General features: G+C 47.2%; 1 protein-coding gene across 1 annotated transcript in view; it reads right to left on the bottom strand.

Annotated features, from left to right (window-relative positions):
• Positions 1–23801, bottom strand: part of cfap221 (cilia and flagella associated protein 221) — a gene marked incomplete at its 3' end in the record, with an annotated part of 70284 nt that overhangs the window by 4307 nt on the left and 42176 nt on the right. The window contains exons 14-20 of the mRNA XM_084329031.1: positions 18806–18897; positions 15428–15508; positions 14160–14282; positions 13757–13942; positions 12641–12726; positions 12459–12525; positions 11001–11095 (exon numbers count right to left, since the gene is read on the bottom strand). Coding sequence (XP_084185157.1) covers positions 11001–11095; positions 12459–12525; positions 12641–12726; positions 13757–13942; positions 14160–14282; positions 15428–15508; positions 18806–18897 — 730 coding nt within the window. The remainder of the gene's footprint in view (positions 1–11000; positions 11096–12458; positions 12526–12640; positions 12727–13756; positions 13943–14159; positions 14283–15427; positions 15509–18805; positions 18898–23801) is intronic.

Here is a 23801-nt window from a genome sequence, read left to right as displayed (position 1 = left end):
ACTGTCTGAAGTGATCAGGCCTGCATCGCTATTCCTCACATTACACAGCTTCAGTAGTAGCCGGTAGCTAACAGTGGGCCCGTGAGAGCTAGCCGTTAGCTTGCTGCTGCGTTAGCCGGTAGCTATCGGTGGGCCGGTAAGAGCTAGCTGCTAACAGTCAGCCAGGAGTTAGCCGTTAGCTTGTGCTAACCGGTGGCGTTAGCCGTGGGGAGGTAGCGGGCCCTGAACACTCTGATTCGGCATCATCTCTGGCAGAAGATGTCGTCAGCCTGCACCATGGCCGGCCGCAGGATGTGGGCGAAACGGCGGAGCGAGACTCCAAACGTCGCCACTGCTGGCCCCGCCAGTAAGAGGCCTCGTCAACAAGGTGGACCAGCCATTGTTGCGGCCATTCATCCTGCGTCCGGGGGTCAGGTAGGACACGTTACACTATTGCCCCCCCAAAATGTTTTTGGTTAATAACAATGTTTTTGTTTAACAAAATGTGTGTTTACTCTGTTTTTTTGGGGATACGACGTGTGCTATGGGAACCCACAGCTACAAATGCTGGGGGCGCCTTCTTGCAGATTTCTCTGGAATATGCTTGGTTGCTGTTGTATAACTTGCAAGGCTGTGTTCTAGCACTTAGCCGGGGCTTATGTCCTTTCTCTACCTAAGCCGGTGTTTTTTCTTACATGGTAAGAGTGAACTCGACGGCTTCATTGTATGATGAGGGTTGTGTGTGTTTCATGAAATACGTTTTTAGGTTAAAACGTAGCATTTGAGTCCGCAACTGGTGTGCTAGTGTTAGCTTACAGAGTTATACGTATGTAGCATGTGAACCAAGGACTTTTGGTTCCTCTCTTCAGTCTGTTAATTTTTTCTTTGCTTAAGGGTAAAGTAAAAAAATAGCAGGTGGCAAGTTTTTTCGCACATAAGAAGAGCCGTGGATAAAGCCTGTTCTTTACACAAACGAGGTTATCGTATATACACGGCTGAGGTTGGCGTGCATGATGTAAAGCTTTTACTTCATGTGCTTTCATGTAGCGCGCTATGCAACTGGTGTCGCGGCTCTGCTTTTTTATGGCGTCGTATCAGGGGTGAGGTGTTGAGGGGGGTGGACAGAATAAACCTCCCCCCCGGACATGGTTATATCATTTACGTAACCGATTGGCCGGGAGGTTGTGCCTTTCTACCTATCAGTTTCCCTGACGAGGGTGTTTTCTCTCTCTCGTCACGGGGAGGGGGTTCCCTGTTTCCCACACCAAATTAGTAGGTGGGACACGGGATTCCCCCGGCCATTTGAAGACCTATAACCCTAGTTATTTGAGTATAGCGAGCGCTCTGCTCTGACTCACTGAGGACCCCATGTGTCTTCCGTTTCGGCGGTGAAAGACTGGGGAAGGAGCTGGTAGTATGGCCATGGCCCCGCTTATGTATGAGCGGATGTGGGCGTGGCCAGGCAGGTGAGGAGCGTGCATGTGGTTGAACGTTTTCATGATAGCATATGATTAAAGGGACAGTTCCAATAGAGCAGAGCGCTCGCTATACTCAAATAACTAGGGTTATATGATAACCTTCGTTAGTAAGCCAGTGTAAAGTAAAGTAAAGATATTGAGCATACGTTTGTAACATGTGCAACCCTAGTTTCACCTAGACGTATTCGTTGTATGGCTGGATGTACCGAACCGTGACGTCCGTACCGTGAAGTCGCGGGACAAATACACGTACCGTTACACCCCTACACACTATCCATACATTGAACACTGTACAGTCAGGGGGATTGTTGCGAAGGATCAGATTAAACCGAATATGTATATTTATTTATATATATATATTTAATTGTATTTGTATATCGTTTGATATCCCCTGTATATTCCTTGTACAATATGCATTGAATATCCCCGTTTCTACTAAACAGCCCATAATAGTTTCATTCTACCATTGGACGAGAACCTGGCGTCAGGTTGCCATACCCCTAGGTCCAAGTTCAATCGTGCTGCCTAACATGTCGAGGCAGCCCCCGGTTCCGCGCAGTAATATGCCGGGCGAAATACGTGTGGTACTATTTGTTCATAGCGCATATATATATGACGCTCGTAAAGTAGAACTTTCTTTTAGTCCAGTTCTTTACCCTCCAACAGAGTGACAGACGCAAAAGCCTCCCCACGAAGCACGTGCGGTGTAGTAGGGCCTACTTGGCCCAGAATAGGCATTGAGATATCGTGTAGATTAATAGTTGAATGGTCATAGTTTGGCACCATACCGTCGAGTTGGACGTATTCTATTAAGCTAATAATAGTCTATTTATGTATGGTGCATCGTTCGGTTCGAGTTCTACAGTTATCAGTACCCCCATCGTTCCTGACGTTATCTGGACGCTTATCCAGGCTGGTCAGACCCCTAGTGGTGATTGCATCCGAGGAGCTCCGGGTCAAGAGCGACTGGACCTGTATATTGGATTACTCTACCCGACGACGGCGAGCCTTCCACGGCTCTTGGATTATGCTTTATGTGCTTTGATTATTCCATGGATAAAGGCCAACACTGTCGAGTGTTGGAATTACCCCCCGGAGAGGACTACACGTGAGGTCGCACCACGTCTCTCCGTTGTGGACCGGCAGATACCGTTCCACAGAGGGTCCAGCTGTGTTCGTCTACGGCCCCAGGTTCTGTGGGCACTGGGTCTAAGACTTTGGATTCTCCCAAGACACCGTCGGCCAGATGGGATACCGCCAGCGACTTCTCTAACCCCCCCCTCCTACTGTCTTACAACCAGCGGGACCCCCCCCCCCCTTAGTGTATCCAGCTATAATTATTTAAGTACTATCGCTATCGTTTCCTAAATATTCCAGGTTGTATACTTACTCCCTGCGCAACCAGAGATTGGACATTCAATGTTGATTTACCTACGAATACTCATTTGCCATAAAAGTGCATACTTAACATTTCAAATCATAAATGTAATTAAGTGAATATTGTGTACACCCTTTGCTGTATTAAATATTCGATTTGGTCCATTTGTGTTGGTTCGTTTCATCAGGTGGGAAAGTGTTCATCATACTTATATCTTGTACTGGGTGGCCAGAAGTTAAAGTACATGAGGTAGTGGTATTAAATATCATATCTAACAATACAGTCAGGGAATTGTACCCCTCAGCTACAATTGGTCCTTCGAGCCGGAGGGTAACTAGTGTAATATTAATATAGTGTTATTAATATCGAAATGGCCTATGATGAACACTCCACGAAACGATCCTCCTAACCTAGAACGCCCGCGGCGCAGACGACAGACACCTCAGTACTTAGAGGCTTACACTGTCAGTCAACTACCTAGCCTTCGACAAACGGTAAACGTAGTAAAAGTAGAAAGTAAAATTATGTCTGACCTTAACGACCAGGTTTCCCCGACCACAGAGGCCCTAGTAGGTCCTAATGTAACTGACCAAGCCCACGGTGGAGACCAGGAGGGAATTGACATGCCTTTACCCCCCGCCACTACTAAAGAAGTAGTCCCCGACACGCCCCGGGAGGAAGACAACCCTACAGAGAGAGAACTCTGCACGGAAGAAGAAGAGGAGAGCGCCGAGGAACTAGAGCTCCAGGACTCCCCAACGAGTACCCCCAGGAGCGGTTCACGCAGGAGCGGCTCACCTCCACTACCGCCTTCCCCCAGCGAAGCGGAGAGGATACTACAACAGGCGTTCCTCGTCAGCCTGACAGCCTCTACCGAACGCGATCGGCTCCAAGCACAGACGCTTAGTGAGCGCGAACGTCTCCAAGCCCAGGCGACCAGCGAGCGCGAACACCTCCAAGCACAGCAACGGAGCGAAGAACAGCGCACAAGTCTGGAGATGAGACGCTTCCAGATGGAAGAGAATATGGCAAGAGACCGCGCCGACGCCCAGCGCACCGCTGCCGGTGCCCAAAGAGACGCAGAGCGCGACAGACTACAAGCGCAACTAATAGAGCAGCTGATCAAAAGGACAACTCCCTCTCCCTCCGCCAGGGGCTCAAGGAACTCGTCGAGACAGCAGTCAAGAGCAGCGTCACCGCAACGAGCAAGCGACCCTGAACTTGACCAACAGACCGAGTCTAGACCTCCCGCAGACCCCCTTCCCATACCGGTCCAAGCGAGACCCAGCTACAAGGAAGGAGCGGCCTACACTGCGGAGAAGCTAAATAAACGATTACAAGATCTGGAAGATTTGATAGAAGAAGAAGAGGGAGAAGAGGAGAACCAAGCCCGACGACAGCACAGTACTCCACCGGACCAGGAGGTCCCATACAGTCCAGGCTATACCCCCGCGGCGCTGCGCTACAGACCCCCGACTCTATTTACGGGTGAGCACGACGCACGACCAGCCCCGAGGAACAGTACCTGGACCAGCGGGCCATGGTACCCTGCCAGTACCGGCCCACAGCGAGGCGCAAGAGGGGACTCGCCCAGGAGGTCTCTCCCCCAACGCTCGCCGATGTATTCGCCATCCACGGCGTCATACAACGCCACGCCATCAATCCCAGACTTCGCCTATGAGAGTCGAGCACAGTACACGGAGCTCCGGATGTGCTTAGAGACAATGCTGGCGGATGTCATTGATGAACGCCACAAGTATGCAATATTATTGAAGCACCTGAAAGTACAGCGAGCACACAATATAGCGCTAGCCTATGCTACCTCCTCGACCCCATACACAGCGGCCCTTGCAGCGCTGGATCAAAGATATGGACGTATATGGGATTACGTAATCCAGGAGATAAGGCATATTGACCGCCTACCCCCAGCCACAGACAATCGCTCACTAGATGACCTGTCAATCAAAGTGCAGTCCCTGGTGGGGATGCTGGGAGCTCAACGGGAGAAGGGCAGGCATGAGCTGTACGCCAACTCTAACGTTGAGAGGATTTTGGAGAAGCTGCCACCCGCAAGACAGGAGCGCTTTCGGCGGCAGAGGGACTACCGAGATCCCGACGGCCCCGAGCCATCCCTCCTTGATCTGGCCGACTTCCTGGCGAGAGGTCAGCAGCTTACGACTGGACACCTTCGGGCGGAGCACGCCAAGCTCCAGAGAGGGACCCAGGAGAATAAATGATGGAAGAAGATCGGTGACTGTCATGCACCAATCAGAGTCAGTACCGAGCAGTAAGAGTCACAGCACCCCCTCGAGGAAGGAGAAGTGGAAGATAGCGTGTCCCTACTGTGAGAAAGAACACTGGCTGTCACAATGTGACACATTCACAAAGATGAATGCAGAAGAAGTGAGCCAATGGATAAAGTCCAACCGGCGCTGTTATCGATGTGCGCGGCCCCACATGGCAGCCGAATGCCGCCTAAAGAAAAGGTGCAGCCGGTGCGATGGAGCCCATCTAGATATACTACACGATAGTAACGGAAGACGGCCTACACCTGCACCACGGAGCGGCACCAAGGCAAGTGTCATGTACATTGACCCCGCCAGCAGCAACGGAGCTCAAGTGCTCTTAAAGGTAGTCCGTGTGACATTGAGCTACCAGGATAAAGTCATGGACACTTACGCCGTCCTTGATGACGGGTCAGAGAAGACCCTTCTGCTCGCCTCCGCTGCGACTCAACTGGGACTGCGGGGGAGCAAGAACGAAATGACGATTCGGACAATAAGAAGAGATTTGAAGACGATAAAGGGCGAGAATGTCTCCTTCACTATCGCAGCCAACGGGCAGCCAGAGCGACAGTACAAGATCACAAATGCTTTCACCAGCCAAGAAATAGGACTCTCGCAGTACACCTACCCTGTCACCAAGTTGATGGATAAATATGTGCACCTGCGCCAATTACCTATCCCGCTCATAAACGGCGCTACCCCGACCCTGTTGATAGGCTCCGACCATGCAGAACTCATAGTCCCGATTGACCGGGTCCACACCGGTCCCCGAGGCTGTCCTGCAGCCGTCGAGACCCGCTTAGGATGGACATTACAAGGCCCCCTCGCTAAATCTCTCAACCGAACCGCAGCCACTAGCTGCTTCCACTCCCGAACGACAGAAGAAGACACCACTCTCCTGCAGCATGTCGAGAGGCTATGGACCCTAGAGACAATGCCCTTTAAGAACGAAAAGAAAGACATTCGCTCTAAAGAAGACATTTACGCCATCCACCTACTCGAGCAGGGGACAAAGAGAGTCACAGTCGGCGGAGTGATGAGATACGCAACTCCACTCCTGAGGAGAGAGGGAATGCCCCCCTTTCACGCAAAGAAAGACGCCACGGAGCGCTATCTACTGAACACAGAGCGGCGCCTAGCCAAAGACCCCGCTCAACAGAGTGTGTACCGAGCTGAGATTGAGAAGCTAATCACAGCGGGACACGTAACAAAGATTGACATTAAAGAGGCCGATCAGACGACCGAATCATGGTACGTGCCGCATCACAAGGTCCATCACAATGGCAAGGATCGCATTGTGTTTAACTGCAGCTACCAGATCGGATCCCAAAATCTGAATAAAGAGCTTTTGCCCGGCCCCACACTCGGCCCCTCCCTACTAGGCGTGCTACTGCGCTTCCGCCAGGACAAGGTGGCTATAAGCGGGGATATCAAAGGGATGTTCTTGCAAGTGAGACTAGTAGAGGAGGACAAGCCTCTGCTACGGTTCCTATGGAGAGAGAAGATCGGAGATGAGAACCCATCCATCTACCAGTGGGAAGTACTCCCTTTCGGAACCACATGCAGCCCGTGCTGTGCTACATTTGCACTACAGAAACACGTCACAGAGGACCCAGCAGCAGGTGAAGAGGTCCAACACAGTGTGAAGAACAGTTTCTACGTAGACAACTGTCTACAAAGCGTCTCGACTCAAGAAGAAGCCGAGGCTCTCCTAATCAAGTTACGCGCCTCCCTAATCAAAGGAGGCTTTGATCTCAGGCAGTGGGCCAGCAGTGACCCGCACGTATTGCGCAGCCTCTCCTCCGCAGACAAGGCTGCCAGCAGCGAGACCTGGATGGCGACAATCCCAGGAGAAGCCCAAGAAATGACACTAGGATTAGTCTGGCGCTTCAAAACAGACTCGCTCCACTATAGACACAAACCCTTGGCTCCAGAGCAAGGAAGGTCGGCGGCGATACCGACCACCAGACGGAGTGTGTACAGAACACTCGCCAGACAATATGACCCGCTGGGATGTATTCTACCTTACACCACCAGGGCAAAGATGATTGTACGAGCACTATGGGACAAGGACCAGGGCTGGGACGACCCAATACCCGCACACCTTGCCTCAACATGGAGAGAGTGGGAGACGGAACTCCGCTCACTCCCAGGTGTTAATATACGCCGCAGCTACTTCCCATCCACGGTGAGGCCAGAGACATGCGAGATTGAGCTACACGTCTTCAGCAATGCCTCCGAAGTAGCCTACGGATCGGTTGCTTATTTGCGTGCCCAAGAGATGGGAGGAGAGATACACACTGCTTTCATACTGGCCCGCTCAAGGATAGCCCCACGTAAGCAACAATCTATCCCACGTCTAGAGCTCTGCGCAGCCCTCGCAGGAGCGCATCTAGCCACGTTAATCCAACATGAACTCACCATTCCGGTGCATAGAACAATCTTGTGGTCAGATTCCACGACAGTACTCACATGGATTAAGTCTGATTCATGCAGATACAAAGTCTTCGTGGGAGTCAGAGTCACCGAGATTCAGGAACTAACAGAAGAAGCAAGCTGGAGATATGTGGATACCAAACACAACCCAGCTGACGTCATCACCCGGGGAATGTCCCTGGATGACCTAACCCGTCACAACATCTACAGTGACGGACCAGCATTCCTCCAGCTCCCGGAAGGAGATTGGCCTACGCCCACCCCGAGGGAAGCAAGTAGAGAGGAGGCTGAGAACAAGAAGCCTATGTTCTGTGGACTGAGCACTGTCGCCTCCACAGACCCGAACATAGATGACTGCATTACCCTAGAGAGTGCGCAACAAAGGACATTCCTGCGGCACCACCCAGAGATTCAGTCCACCACTGACATGTCAGCAGCTGACTACGAAGAAGCAGAACTTCTTCTACTACAACGAGCCCAGGGAGACTCGTTCCCCGATGAGCTAGACTGTCTACAGGGAGGAAACCCCGTCCCATCAGACAGCAGACTGATTCACCTGGCACCAGAGAGTGACGCACATAATCTCATCAGAGTGGGTGGTCGCCTGCGGAGAGCCCCCGATCTACCAGATGACATTAAGCACCCGATCGTCTTGAACAGCCGACACAAGGTCACAGAGCTGATCATAAAGAAATACGACGAGGATGTGCACCACGCCGGAGCAGAGAGAGTCTTCGCGGAGATCAGACGTCGTTATTGGATATTACAAGGGAGAGAAGCAGTACGGCGCTTCCAGCGAACCTGTCTAGAGTGCCGTAAGTGGCGCGCGCAGCCCAGCATACCACGGATGGCTGACCTACCCCCCTGTCGCCTCCGAATCGGCGACAAGCCATTCCACTCCACAGGCATGGACTGTTTTGGCCCGTTGTATATAAAAAGAGGAAGAGGCACCGAGAAGCGGTGGGGTATTGTATTCAAATGCATGACCACCAGAGCGATACATATCGAGCTCCTTCCGACCATGAGCACAGACTCATTCCTTATGGCCTTCCGGAGATTCATATCACGGAAAGGGCAACCGTCTACATTGTTGTCTGATCACGGGACCAACTTCAAAGGCGGAGAAAGAGAGCTGAGAGAGAGCTTCCAAGCTATGGGCCCAGAACTTAAGACCCACCTCGCTCCAGCCCAGGTTGACTTCCAGTTTAATCCCCCGAACGCACCCCACTTCGGTGGAACCTGGGAACGAGAAGTACGTTCTATAAAGACAGCCCTGTATGCCGTACTCGGAGCCCAGACTGTGGCAGAGGAAGTCCTAATGACAGTCCTCACGGAGATCGAGGGAGTATTGAACTCCAAACCCCTCGGTTACGTCTCCAGTGATGTAGCAGATGTCGACCCAGTCACCCCCAACACACTCCTAATGGGGCGGCTGGACCCCGCGCTACCCCAGACAATGTACAGGCCCAAAGAAGCGAACGGCCGAAGAATGTGGAGGTACAGCCAAGTACTAGCTGACAAGTTTTGGAGCAGCTTCCTACTTCACTACCTACCGTCTCTACAGACCCGCCAGAAGTGGGTAAAAGAGAGAGACAATTTGACAGAAGGAACAGTCGTCATGATAGTTGACCAGTCACTCCCCAGAGCTATGTGGCCGGCTGGCCGCGTAAGCAAAGTGATCACCGGTGCCGATGGCAAGGTCCGAGCAGCTGAAGTACTCGTCCAAGGGCGCACCTACACACGGCCTGTGGCGAGGCTCATAGAACTGCCCCGACTCCCAGATACTATCGATGATGACCATGACCCTATGACTTTGTGAGTTGACTGACCTTGCAGCGGACCTTGAGTGGAAGACAGTGCGGTTAATCTGTCTCTGCTTAGCTAATTAGGTGGGACTAATTAGGGGGCGGCTGTTGCGAAGGATCAGATTAAACCGAATATGTATATTTATTTATATATATATTTAATTGTATTTGTATATCGTTTGATATCCCCTGTATATTCCTTGTACAATATGCATTGAATATCCCTGTTTCTACTAAACAGCCCATAATAGTTTCATTCTACCATTGGACGAGAACCTGGCGTCAGGTTGCCATACCCCTAGGTCCAAGTTCAATCGTGCCGCCTAACATGTCGAGGCAGCCCCCGGTTCCGCGCAGTAATATGCCGGGCGAAATACGTGTGGTACTATTTGTTCATAGCGCATATATATATGACGCTCGTAAAGTAGAACTTTCTTTTAGTCCAGTTCTTTACCCTCCAACAGAGTGACAGACGCAAAAGCCTCCCCACGAAGCACGTGCGGTGTAGTAGGGCCTACTTGGCCCAGAATAGGCATTGAGATATCGTGTAGATTAATAGTTGAATGGTCATAGTTTGGCACCATACCGTCGAGTTGGACGTATTCTATTAAGCTAATAATAGTCTATTTATGTATGGTGCATCGTTCGGTTCGAGTTCTACAGTTATCAGTACCCCCATCGTTCCTGACGTTATCTGGACGCTTATCCAGGCTGGTCAGACCCCTAGTGGTGATTGCATCCGAGGAGCTCCGGGTCAAGAGCGACTGGACCTGTATATTGGATTACTCTACCCGACAACGGCGAGCCTTCCACGGCTCTTGGATTATGCTTTATGTGCTTTGATTATTCCATGGATAAAGGCCAACACTGTCGAGTGTTGGAATTACCCCCCGGAGAGGACTACAGGTGAGGCGGCGCTCTACACGTGAGGTCGCACCACGTCTCTCCGTTGTGGACCGGCAGATACCGTTCCACAGAGGGTCCAGCTGTGTTCGTCTACGGCCCCAGGTTCTGTGGGCACTGGGTCTAAGACTTTGGATTCTCCCAAGACACCGTCGGCCAGATGGGATACCGCCAGCGACTTCTCTAACCCCCCCCTCCTACTGTCTTACAACCAGCGGGACCCCCCCCCCCCTTAGTGTATCCAGCTATAATTATTTAAGTACTATCGCTATCGTTTCCTAAATATTCCAGGTTGTATACTTACTCCCTGCGCAACCAGAGATTGGACATTCAATGTTGATTTACCTACGAATACTCATTTGCCATAAAAGTGCATACTTAACATTTCAAATCATAAATGTAATTAAGTGAATATTGTGTACACCCTTTGCTGTATTAAATATTCGATTTGGTCCATTTGTGTTGGTTCGTTTCATCAGGTGGGAAAGTGTTCATCATACTTATATCTTGTACTGGGTGGCCAGAAGTTAAAGTACATGAGGTAGTGGTATTAAATATCATATCTAACAATACAGTCAGGGAATTGTACCCCTCAGCTACAGGGATACTTATGAGATGCAGATAGACGCACATTAATACACACCTGCCATTTTGTGTATCAATCTACAGTACAATTCTAAGTATGAAATGGTGAATGAAGGTACTGTGAATAACTCCATAGCACGTTGGGACTCACCTGCGCGGGGCCCAGTCACTGGTGAGGGTGGCCATGTTTGATAGAATGTTCAAGGAATCCAAATTATTCCAGGTCATGACCCCTTTGATCACTTCCTGTCATCAGTCAGTAAAAAGGAGACATCGCATACACATCAGATGTAGCAAAGAGGAATATATATACTTGTTTTTCTTTTGGTAAAAGGAGCACGCCAACGTTATGGGAAATGCGCTTACCGTCTTCTGTGGAGTAGAAAGCTATCCGACTGCAAGCTAGCATAGCCTAGCATACCTCTCACCTAGCTTAAAACTCAGAGAGAGGTGTTTTTGGCCAACAGCTAGGCTAGCTTTCTACTGAACGAGAGGAAATTGGTATCTATTGCAGTGTATTTTCATGATTATTGTGTTATCATATCTCACCTACTGTACATGTATGTTTTGTGACCTTTCACACACTTCTCCGCTGGCAGTAAGATCTATTGGGGCCACGACGTATTAAGCAAATCTCACATGATCCATTATATCCTTGGGTCGTGTGTACGCATTATGACCATATGACCTCAGGCAACATCTCTGACAACATCTCTGACAAAAGTGAACGGTGGGGCCGTCTCAAACCTGTGATGAACTTCTATTAATTTATAGGGGTCAGCCCTATGTTCCCACAGCCCAATGGTTCCACAGCCCTAAGTTCCCACAGCCCAATGGTCCCACAGCCCTATGTTCCCACATTTCTAAGATTTATTTTCCACAAAAAATTAGGCCCTATGTTCCCACAGCCCTATGTTCCCACATTTCTAAGATTCTTCTCGTCCGGGAACATAGGGCTGTGGGATCATTGGGCTTTGGGAACATACAGTAGGCATGCTCCCAATTTATGCAGGGATGAACATTACACACTCCCACCACTGGACAGTCTGGCCTGAAGGTGATAACAAAAATATTGGGCGAGGACCAGTCTTGCTTCAAGGCCAGGTTGCTCAAAGCTACCGGCCAGGAAAACCCTTATTAGGAACAATGCTCTCATTGGCTGTGCAGGGAACTGGAAGTGACATACGCCCATGAGACAGGAAGCGACAAATAATTAGAGCTTGAATATCATTGGCTCCCCCAGAACCCCCCTGGATGTAGTAATCAGTATAAAACATGGTGTACAGCTAGAAGCTCCTCAGAAATAGCATACTGACACTTTATGCATCTCTTCTCTGTATGTTGTTTTTCCTTTGCATTGATGTACTTTGTTAACTTTGATATAAATTGACTGATTGATTAATATAAACCTTTGTTAAACTTAGTATCTTCTTCGGACAATCAATTCTTCCTTTTTAAAGAAATAGAATTGGGTTATAAGCAGTCGAAATGTATCTTCTTGACCAACCGTAAGTGCATTTGCCATAATGTTGGCGTACCCCTTTAAAATGAAACATATAAACAAACCTATTCATTTGTATAATTTTTTTTTTATAAAAAGAAAGCTCACCTTGCGATCCAGAAACCTCTTCTGGGTGTTCGGGGTGCCCTGTGTATGGCTTTCTTGTATGACGTACCTACACAGGAGATAATACTGTTACTGGTATTATTATAATAATCGAATAGCTACCTGAAGATCTTAGCTTATACTGTGTAACAGTGTAACAGGGTGAGGATGTTTCTGGATGGTACCTAGGCAGCGGACAGAGGTGGTATTCAGGGTCACTCTCCAGGTAGCGAGGAGTTGGTTTGTAGGCCTGGAGGCCTGGAGCCGGGTTCTGCAACACAGCAGGTAAATGGTAAAAATGGTAAATGGCTGCATTTATATAGTGCTTTTATCCAAAGCGCTTTACAATTTGTTCCTCACATTTTGACCCATTCACTCACACGTTCACATACCGATGGCAGAGGCAACCATGCAAGGTGCCATCCTGCTCAACGGGAGCAATTAGGGGTTAAAGTGTCTTGCTCAAGGACACTTCGACACGCTGTGCGGGAGGAGCGGGAATCGAACCGGGAACCTCCGGATTGCCAGACGACTGCTCTACCTCCCGAGCCACAGTCGCCCCAGTGACCAGATGAGGCCAAACACTGATCCAATACGCTAGTTTAGAAGTAATGTACATTCAAGTCTATTGTGCACACCGTAGTAGGTCAACATGTCCTGTTGCCTTCTGGATCAGGGAAGTACGGACAGCAATACGCAGGGTGTGGCTGACATTTTAAATAGCTTTTCAGTCAACACGGTTCCACCAATGAAATTCTCAATAACCTGCATATACTTTTTTATTTTATTTTTATAACAGCCTAGTTAAAAATGCCAGTCACACACCAATGGCAGAGGCGACCATGCAAGGTGCCAACCTGCTCATCGGGAGCAGTTAGGGGTTAAGTTGCTCAAGGACACTTCGGCATGCTGCCGGGAGGAGCAGGAATTGACCCGTTGTCCTCAGAGCAAAGGTGTGATTTACATCATGCAGTTCAGATGTTCATAACCAACCTCATGCAGTTCATATGTTCATAACCAACCTCATGCAGTTCATATGTTCATATGTTCATAACCAACCTCATGCAGTTCATATGTTCATAACCAACCTCAAACATATCAGAAGTGCACAGTTGAGATTGTTACAGTTATGTTGTTGCTGTGTGAAACAAACAAGTCGTTGCTGAAAAAGTGCAAATGTGCTGCTCACTCAGTCACTGCAGTTATAATAAATAAATACATAAATACAAAATAATAATATCTCTCTCTATATATACATTTGTACCCAGATCTGATAACTAAAACACGTGATGAGGCCTTACAAAGATCCTGAGGGGGTTTTCAGGAGCAGGTTTGATCAACGCTTCAGGGCAGGTGAATGTGAAGCGGATGACAGTGTTCTCCTCTTTTTCACATTTCTTGGTCTCTTTCTTTTCCTTCCCCCCCTCGGGCCTCAGCTCTACGGCGCCAGGAGACGGGCCACTGATCATCTCTGGAAACAGTTCATCCTAACCGGGAAAGAAAACAGAGGCTTGAATAAGAGCATGGATGGATGGATAATGATGGGGTGAAAAAAAGAGTACAACAGCAGGCAGATAGATAGATAGATAGATAGATAGATAGATAGATAGATAGATAGATAGATAGATAGATAGATAGATAGATAGATAGATAGATAGATAGATAGATAGATAGATAGATAGTAATACTATGATTTTAGGCCACGTGTTGTGTAGTTACCAGTGCTCCGGTGCGCAGGGGTCTGGCCAAGGTGGTGGGGATGTAGCTGTCATACGCCTCCCATGTGGACACAGGCTGGTAGCCCATCAGTTTATAGTGCTGGGGAACCTACAGTAACACAATAACACTAATTCTTAGCAACATGTCTCTTATACAGGTTTATCTGCAGATTTCAACAAGTTAAATGTAACTTTTTAATACCACTCAGAGCAAAACTTTATACCAAGTTCACGACCATAATACCAACAAAAATAAACACATAGTGACACTGAACTGGCGGCGGCACTGATTAAAATGTGTGCAGGTTCTATACAAGCTCTCACCAGACGCACCAAGCTCCCGGTACAAAATAAAATCATATATTTAATATTATTTCTCCCAATAGCTGCCCCCCCCCCAAATGTAATACCTGTACAAAATACTTTGTAATACCTTAAATTGAGAATTATGAATTTAATTATGAATTTAATACGTTTCAATACCCTGCAGATACTCTGATATAACGGTTCTCTACTAGGCAGAAGCCATTATTATGTTCACTTATTGACTTTTCTTTTTCTTATTTTTATTTATTTTACTGCTGCACTTTGTAAGTGTAAGTAAGCTCTGAATGCTGCAGTCAGTTAAATGCCAGATTGTAAACCGCAAATAGGTCTTTTCAATGAGACTTCCTCACTAGGGACCAGCTCCGGTCCAAGTCACCTTGACAACATAAACATTCTAAATGGACCCAAGTTTATATCCTGTTGCAGTGTTTGCTAACATCAAAGCTAACAGGAAATACTAGTAAACACGGCGATGGGAAATAAACTGGGACCAATTTAGAATGTTTATGTATGAAGTTTGAAACAATCTGTACTAGACATAAATACTTGTTTTGTCCCATATCGGTAAGAATATACCTGCAAATAATCCTTCTATATATCTACTTATACACCTGCATATAATCCATATAACTCACTTTGATAGTATGTACAATAATGCTGTATATACTGTATATATATTAATATATATATTAATATATATTTCTTTATACGTGTATCACTGTACATATTATTACTACAACTCTGTACATACATCGCATTAGTACTATACTCAGTAGTACTCATTTATATATTTTATACCCAGTTTAATCACCTGTACATTGCAAACATAATTTTTGTTGTACTGTACTTGTAATGACAATACATTTGTATTTAATCGAATCGAATCTAAATATTATATATATTATGTATAGGTTCTACTGTGTGTACCTGGAGTTTGAAGAAGGGGACGCGTGTTTTCACAGTGACATCTATGGGCTCGACGGGCACTGGGCCCAAAGCATCAGGGATCTGCAATGAGGAGAGAGACAAATGGAGTCGGTCCTGCAAATGGCCTCACATCTGTCACTGTATACACACTGATAAGACCAAATGCCTCAAACAGCCACTAGTGCTTCTCAGAAGACCACATCAAAAGATATTTTACCAGCAGGGACATTAGAGAAATGAGAGACCTTTTTTGAAAGTGCAGGTATCATTCTGAGTACTCTCTCCAAGTGCAGGTTGATAAATAACAAGTCCATTCTCCCTAATGTGTGTTCCTCCCTCCCTGTGTTCTCCCCAATTTAGTCGTTATGCAATTTGACAGTGTGACACAGTCCTCAGTCGGTCTGGGGAGGGTGTAGACTTAACCCCCAACTGCTCCCGATGAGCAGGTTGGCACCTTGCATGGTTGCCTCTGCTGTCAGTGTGTGCATGTTTGAGTGCCCTCCATTTAATTAGGAGGGATTATTAAATGCATGTCTCAATGGCAGCCTGTGATCTGCAGCAGCCTGTAATCTAAAGAGTTGCTGTATTCAAAATAAAGTCTTCCATCTATTTACAGTAGAGTGTTGGTAGGTATGCAGTGTACCAGTGCTTCCTCTACCATTTCTTGTAGCATTGGAAGGGGGGTCATTTCGATTTCCGCTTCTATTGGACTCATAATATAACATAATTCATCCATAGTAGGTAAACACTGTCACTGTCTCTGTTACAATATTTACCCCCTGCAGATAAAACAAACGTTATTAGTATATACAGTATGGAGTCATTTAAAATTATATAGAAAATGAAGGTTAAAAAATAGGGATGTCCGATATTATCGGCCGACCGATATTATCGGCCGATATCGGCAGTAAAATGTGATATCGGAAAATATCGGTATCGGTTTAAAAACAAAAAAAAACAATAACAATATTTGTTATATATATATCCAGTGAAATTATTAGTTACCTGAAATTATTCCGTTTTTTGGACGGGGAAACCCTGCATATATCGGTATCGGTTTATATCGGTATCGGAAATTAAGAGTTGGACAATATCGGAATATCGGTATCGGTAAAAAAGCCAATATCGAGCATCCCTATTAAAAAAGACATATCCGGAGTTTTGAGATTTACAGAGACAATTTACAGAGACAAATGTGGAAAATAGAAGTACAGTCAGGACACTATTCTGCCCGCAACGTGTATTATTTATTATCTGGTGTTATAATGCAGTGCACAGTGTGCAGACTCTATGTCTATCTACCATGTCTTGTCCTCTGTCTGTCTGTTGTGTGTTTCAACTCATCTGCTATAATGACAGAAGTGCTCATTATACTGTAAACATTGAACCTGTACTTGTTTGTGTGTTGTAGTACGGAGAAAAACAAGGACACACAGTGGACGATGCCGAGCAACCGTAGCTGGTAAATGTGCTTACAGTCTTCTCCAGACAAGAAGATAAGATACTGATTTCCTCTGTGTGTTCAGTAGAAAGCTATCTGGCTGCAAACTAGCCTAGCTCAGCACAAATTAATGGAAGTGGATATGGACCACTAGCCTAGCTGTTGGCCAAAAACACCTCTCTCTTGAGTTTTAAGCTAGGGGAGAGGTATGCTAGGCTATGCTAGTGTAACGGAGGTACCGTGTGTCTATCTTACAGTCACGATGGACAGTGTTGTGAAGTGACTGTGGACGGCAGCGGTACTGCAAGTAAACTCACTCCCCAGAGGCATCCAGACCCATTACTTAGAAGTGAATTCACCTCTTGGTATAGTGGTCTGTGATGCCGCCCGGGGCGCGGGAGACCGGGGTTCAACTCCCACTCGGGGCATGTAAAATAAGACCGGTTACAGTGGTGCCGTGACCCGGATGCCCTGGGTGGTGTGAGTTTAGGGGGGTGAGTGTAACGGAGGTACCGTGTGTCTATCCACAGTCACGATGGACAGTGTTGTGAAGTGACTGTGGACGGCAGCGGTACTGCAAGTAAACTCACTCCCCAGAGGCATCCAGACCCATTACTTAGAAGTGAATTCACCTCTTGGTATAGTGGTCTGTGATGCCGCCCGCGGCGCGGGAGACCGGGGTTTAACTCCCACTCGGGGCATGTAAAATAAGACTGGTTACAGTGGTACCGTGACCCAGATGCCCTGGGTGGTGTGAGTTTAGGGGGGTGAGTGTAACGGAGGTACAGTGTGTCATACTCGGGGCATGTAAAATAAGACCGATTACACTAGCTTGCAGTCGGATAGCTTTCTACTCCACAGAAGACGGTATGCTAATTTCCCATAACATTGGCGTGCTCCTTTTACATTACTAAATAAAAGAAAAATAAGGATATATATTCCTCTTTGCTACATCTGATGCAATGTTTCCTTTTTGCACAAATTAATGGAAGCGGATACGGACCACTAGTGGTACATATCCATTCGTTTGTACACACAGAAAGGAAATTGGTGTCTACCTTGGGTTAGGACATTTACTGTACATTGGAGGGGGTTGGGTTAGGACATTTACAGGGGCCAGTTTCGAATTGCAGTCTCCCGTAGGTGCTCTTTGAGAGTGGTTTTGAAAGTGGGTAGTGATTCACATTCCTTTACAGCTGTGGGTAGGGCGTTCCACATTGATGTGGCATAATTGCCAAATGTGTTTTGTCCCTTGTTTGAGCCGAATCTGGGTTTCACATGATTTGTGGAGCTCCCTCTGGTGTTGTGGTCGTGGTATTCACTGACCTTTGGGAAGTAATTTGACATGTACATGGGTACCTTAGTTGTGTAGTTGGTCATGAGCAGTAAAACTCCTGTTTTTATACATAATCAGATTGTTTTTAGTAATACTGTGCATGAGCATTACACTAGAGGTTCCAGTAGTGGGCAGTTTGAATTGCCAGGTCCTAAAACCAACGCTTTAAGGAGATATTTTATTTTTAGAGCATTAACTCTTTGGAATAACCTGCCTCAAAACCTCTGCTGCATTTACAGTAGATTCACTTTAAAAAAAATAATCTTAAATAGCTTTGAACACTGTAAAGTATTTTTGTTTTACACTGTTTGTATGTTTTTTTGTGTGTGTGGACCCCAGGAAGATTAGCTGGTTGCTATGGCACCAGCTAATGGGGATCCTTAATAAGATCAAATCAAATAAAACAGTGTATCTTGTAGACCAGGCCCATTGCAAGTTGCTGTACTCTGTCGTCTACTCTAAGCCATCCTAGGTTGTCAAAGTGGGCAGGGGTGAGGTGGGTTCTAGGAGTCGGGTCAAGCAGTAGTCTGACTAGCTTGTTTTGTGATGTTTGTAATTTAGTTTTTAACGCCTTTGAGGTGCTACACGGCGATGTACCCACCAGTTCACCGGCGTTGGAAGAGGAAATTGGAAAAGAGAAGGGAAGCAGTTTATCTGGGGAGACGTTCAGATGACACATCTGCTGCTCTTTAACTACAGTAGGAGAGAAAAACAAACAGAACAGAGCTTTCATGAGAACCACTTTATTCACGTACACATAGTACACGCCACAGCAGAAGAAAGAGTAGGGCTATTTATTATATCCAGAATTATTATGATTATTATTATTAGGGATGCACCGGTACCGATACTGGTATTGGAAATCACATCTAACGTGGCAGAAATCAAAGCAAAGTGACTTGATTTGCTGCATTTTTGACACATTAACTCTCTCTAATGCAGACAAATGTATTATATCTTATGGGGTCTAATGACCCCACATTGACGGTCCAAGTCTATACTGTTCATTAAAAGTAATGGATCGGACCGGTAATCGGTGCATCCCTAATTATTATTGTAGTATTATTTCCTGAATTATGCAGATGCTATTCATTTTCAGACCACAACAATGTCCTATATGAATAATATTTGCGTTTTTTTGTATGTGTTTATTAATTGAAAATAAATACAAATATGTACATTCTTGTACCTTTGACTTTTATTTCTCAGGTTTTCTTCTTAGGTGTTATTTTTTCTTGTAATTTTTTTATTCTATTTATTTTTGGGCTTTCTGTATTCTTCACCCATCCCAATTTAGTCGTTATGTCAATTTGCTTACTGGTTGTTACAAAGGATCAGATTAAACCGAATATATATATTTATTGATTGATATATATTGCATAGTATTTGTATATCGTTTGATATCCCTTGTATATTCCTTGTACATATACACGGAATATCCCTTTAGCCTATTACAGACCATAATATTTCATTCTCCTATTGGACAGCGGTCCACAGCCGCCGGGGCCGTGCCTCCAGAGTCAGGTTCAAAGCCACCGTCAAGACATGTCTGTACATGCCCGGCCTTGCCCAGGGATACGAGACAGAAATGAGGTTGGCACTAGATTGTTCGCCGTGCATATAAATATGGCGCAGGTGAATACAGAAGTAGAGTTACCCAATAAGTTGAAGCCTCACCCACGATACTCCGTGCGGTGAAGTATGGCCTGTTTGGCCCCAAATAGAGCATTGAGACCGCGTGCGAATTAATAACTGAATTGTCAGAGTTTGGCGCTATACCGTCGAGTGCGACATATTTCTATTAAGTCAGTAATAGTCTATTTGTGTATAGTGTATCGTGCGGCTAAAGTTCTACAGTGACCAGCATCACCAACGCTTCCTCGTATCAGCTAGAGTGCTTATCCAGGCTGGGCTGCTTTCATGGCGCTTTCACCCGAGGAGACCTAGACGAGAACCGTGTGGACATGTACACTGGATTAATCTACCCGACGACTACATAGCCCTTTGCGGCTGGATTATATTTGTTTTGGTCCTGTGATTTATGGAGCGGAGAATCGCCGACGCCTACACGTGTTGGATTTACCCTGTGAGGAGACCAGTCGAGTCTGCGCCTCAGAGAGCCTGAGGCCGGCTAGCTTTCTTCACTGTGGAGCTACAGTCTACGGAGAACAGCTGTATTCGTCTGTGGATCAAGAGACTATTGCACCGTCTCCTGTACTTGGAGTCTCCTTAGTCATCGTTGACCAGACTCTCTACTACCGACAGATCCTCTACCCCTGCTGGCTTACAACCGGGGGGACCCTTCCAGTATCTCCCGCTATATATTACTAGTGTACCATAGATATAATTCCCTAAGATTCAGGTTGTATAATTACCTCCTGCGTAACCAGAGAATGGACATTCATTATTGATTTGCCTACGCACATTCCTTTGCCTTATAAGCGCATCCAAAGTAAAATACAGAGAAGTATATTATGTACCTTTTGCTGCAATAAATACTTGATTACACCTTTGTGTGGAACCGATTCATTGTGGGAAGTGTTCATCATATTTATATATCATGTACTGTATGGCCAGTAATTAAAGTACATAAAGCGGTAGTGGTTTAATGATACCATACTTATCAATACAGTCAGGGAATTGTACCCCTCAGTTACACTGGTCGTTGCGCGCATTGCCCCACTGTCGGCCTGGGGAGGGTGTAGAACTACCACATTCCACCTCCGATACATTTGGAGTCGCCAGCTGCTTCTTTTCACCTGACAGCGAGGAGTTTCACTGGGGGAATGTAACGCGTGCGGAGGTTGGGGGGGGGGGGGGGGGGGGGGGTAAACACTGTACAACTGTACAAGCAAAACTGTACATTGGAATATTGACAACTGTTGTGAAGGGCCAGATTAAACCGAATATATATATTTATTTATATATATATATTTAATTGTATTTGTATATTCTCTAATATTCCCTGATATCCCTTGTATATTCCTTGTACAATATGCATTGAATATCCATTCTAGCCTACTGAACATCCCATAATAGTCTCCATTCTACTATTGGTCGAGACCTTGGTGCCAGGCTGCCATACCCCTCAGACCCAGTTCAAACGTACCGCTCCACATGTACGAACAAGTCCTAGTTCCGCGTAGGAATCTGGCTACCGCACCACTAATGGGACTATTTGTTCATAGTGCGTATATATACTGCGCTACTAAAGTAGGACTTTCTTTTCAGTCCAGTTTCTTACCCTCCAATAGAGTCACAGACGTAAAGCCTCCCCGCGACGCCACGTGTGGGAGTAAGGCCAAGTTCGCCTACCATCGGTATTGAGACATCGTGTATATTAATATTTGAATAGTCATATTTGGCACTATATCGTCGAGTTGGACGTAGTCTATTAAGCTAATAATAGTCTGTTAATATATAGTGCTTCGTGCGGTGAGAATACTACCGTCGTCAGTACCCCATCGTTTCGGGCAGAGAACTGGCTGCTTACCCAGGGTGGTTGACCCTACGTGAAGCTGCACCCGAGGAGCCCCAGAGCCGACGAGCGAGTGGACCTGTATACCGGATTATTCTACCGACGACAGCCCGCCTTCCCAGGCACGGATTATGCTTTGTATACTTTGATTATTCCATGGATAAAGACCCCCGACACTGCCGTGTGTTGGAACCCCCCCCCCTGGAGAGGACGCAAGGTGAGGAGACGCTCTGCAAGACGAGGTCGCTTCACGTCTCTTCCCCGTGGACCGGAGAGAGCCGGCCCACAAAGAGTCCACCTGCTTTCATCTGTGGTCCAAGGATCGCCGGCGCATTGAACGGCACTACAGTGGGTTCACCTGGGATACCCTTGGCCGGACGAGGCAGCCGGATTCTACCCCCCCCCCCCTCCTACTCCTGTCGGCTTACAAGCGACCGGATTAACCCCCTCTAGTGTATCTAGTATATAATCATTAAAGTATCATTGCTGTTATTCCTTAACTATTCCAGGTCGTATATTTACCACCTGCGCCTTCAGAGATTGGACATTCTCTATTGATATACCGACGAATACTCTTTGCCATAAAAGTGCATACTATTTCAATTCATAAATGTAATTAAGTGATTAAGTGCTTGTTCTACACACCATCGCTGTGTAGAAATAAAGACCTGTTTCGACTTCGTACATTTGTGTTGGATCCGTTTCATCTACGTGAGAGTGTTTATGATAATATATTTATGCCGTGTACTGGGTGGCCGAATATTAAGTACAAAGGTAGTGGTAGTAAGTATCATATCTAGTAATACAGTCAGGGAATTGTACCCCTCAGTTATAATTGGTCCTTCGAGCCGGAGGGTAATTAGTGTAATATTAATATAGTGTTATTAATATTGAAATGGCCTATGATGAACACTCCACGAAACGATCCTCCTAACCAACGCCCGCAGCGCGAACGACGGCTCCCTCAGTACTTAGAGGCTTACGCTGTCAGTCAACAACCTAGTCTTCTACTAACAGTAAACGCGGTAAAACTAGAAAGTAAAAGTATGTCTAACCCCAACGCCCAGACTACCCCGACCATAGAGGCCCCTACGGGCTCTAATGTAACTGACCAAGTTCACGGTGGGGACCAGTGGGAACCAGACATGACTTCACACCCCGCCAGCACTGAAGAAGTAGTCCCCGATGAGTCCCGGGAGGAATACAACGCTACCGAGAGAGAACTCGGCACGGAAGAAGACGGGGAGAGCACCGTGGAGATAGAGCTCCAAGGCTCCGCAAGGAGTACCCCGAGGGAAGGCTCCCCTATACAACCGCCTTCTCCCAGCGAGGCAGAGAGGACCCTACAGCAGGCCTTCCTCATCAGCCTGAACGCCGCTGCTGAACGCGACCGACTGCAGATCCAGCAGCGAAGCGAACACGAGCAGATACGTCTAGAAATAAGACGCATTCAGATGGAAGAGAATGTGGCCCGAGAACGAGCCGGTGCTCAACGGGACGCAGCGCGCGACAGACAGCAGTCGCAACTAATAGAACAGCTGATCAGACGGACAACACCTTCTCCCTCCGCCAGAGGCTCCAGGAACTCGTCTAGACACACCTCCAGGGCGGCATCCCCTAGCCGAGTAAACAACCCTGAACTTGACCAACAGACGAGGTCTATACCCCCCACAGACCACCTCCCCCCACCGGTCCAAGCGAGACCTAGCAACCGGGAAGGAGCAGCATATCCTGTGGAGAGGCTAAACCAGAGACTACAAGCACTGGATGACCTAACTGAAGACGAAGAGGAAGAGGAGGAGAACCACGCCCGAAGACAGCACAGTACTCTACCGGACCAGGAGGCCCGGTACAGCCCAGGCTATACTCCCGCGGAGCTGCGCTACAGACCCCCGACTCTATACCCGGGTGAGCACGACGCACGACCCGCACCGAGGAACAGCACCTGGACAAGCGGGCCATGGTACACTGCCGGTACCAGCCCATACCAAGGAGCGGGAGGAGACTCGCCTAGGAGGCCTCTCCCCCAACGCTCGCCGATGTATCCACAGTCAGCGTCATACATTGGCACGCCTATGGTACCCGACTTCACCCAAGAGAACCGGGCCCAGTATACAGA

The sequence above is a fragment of the Notolepis coatsorum genome (assembly GCF_963971535.1).
Source record: "Notolepis coatsorum genome assembly, chromosome: 14".
Classification (NCBI taxonomy): domain Eukaryota; kingdom Metazoa; phylum Chordata; class Actinopteri; order Aulopiformes; family Paralepididae; genus Notolepis; species Notolepis coatsorum.
This window is presented reverse-complemented; position numbering and strand designations above follow the sequence as displayed.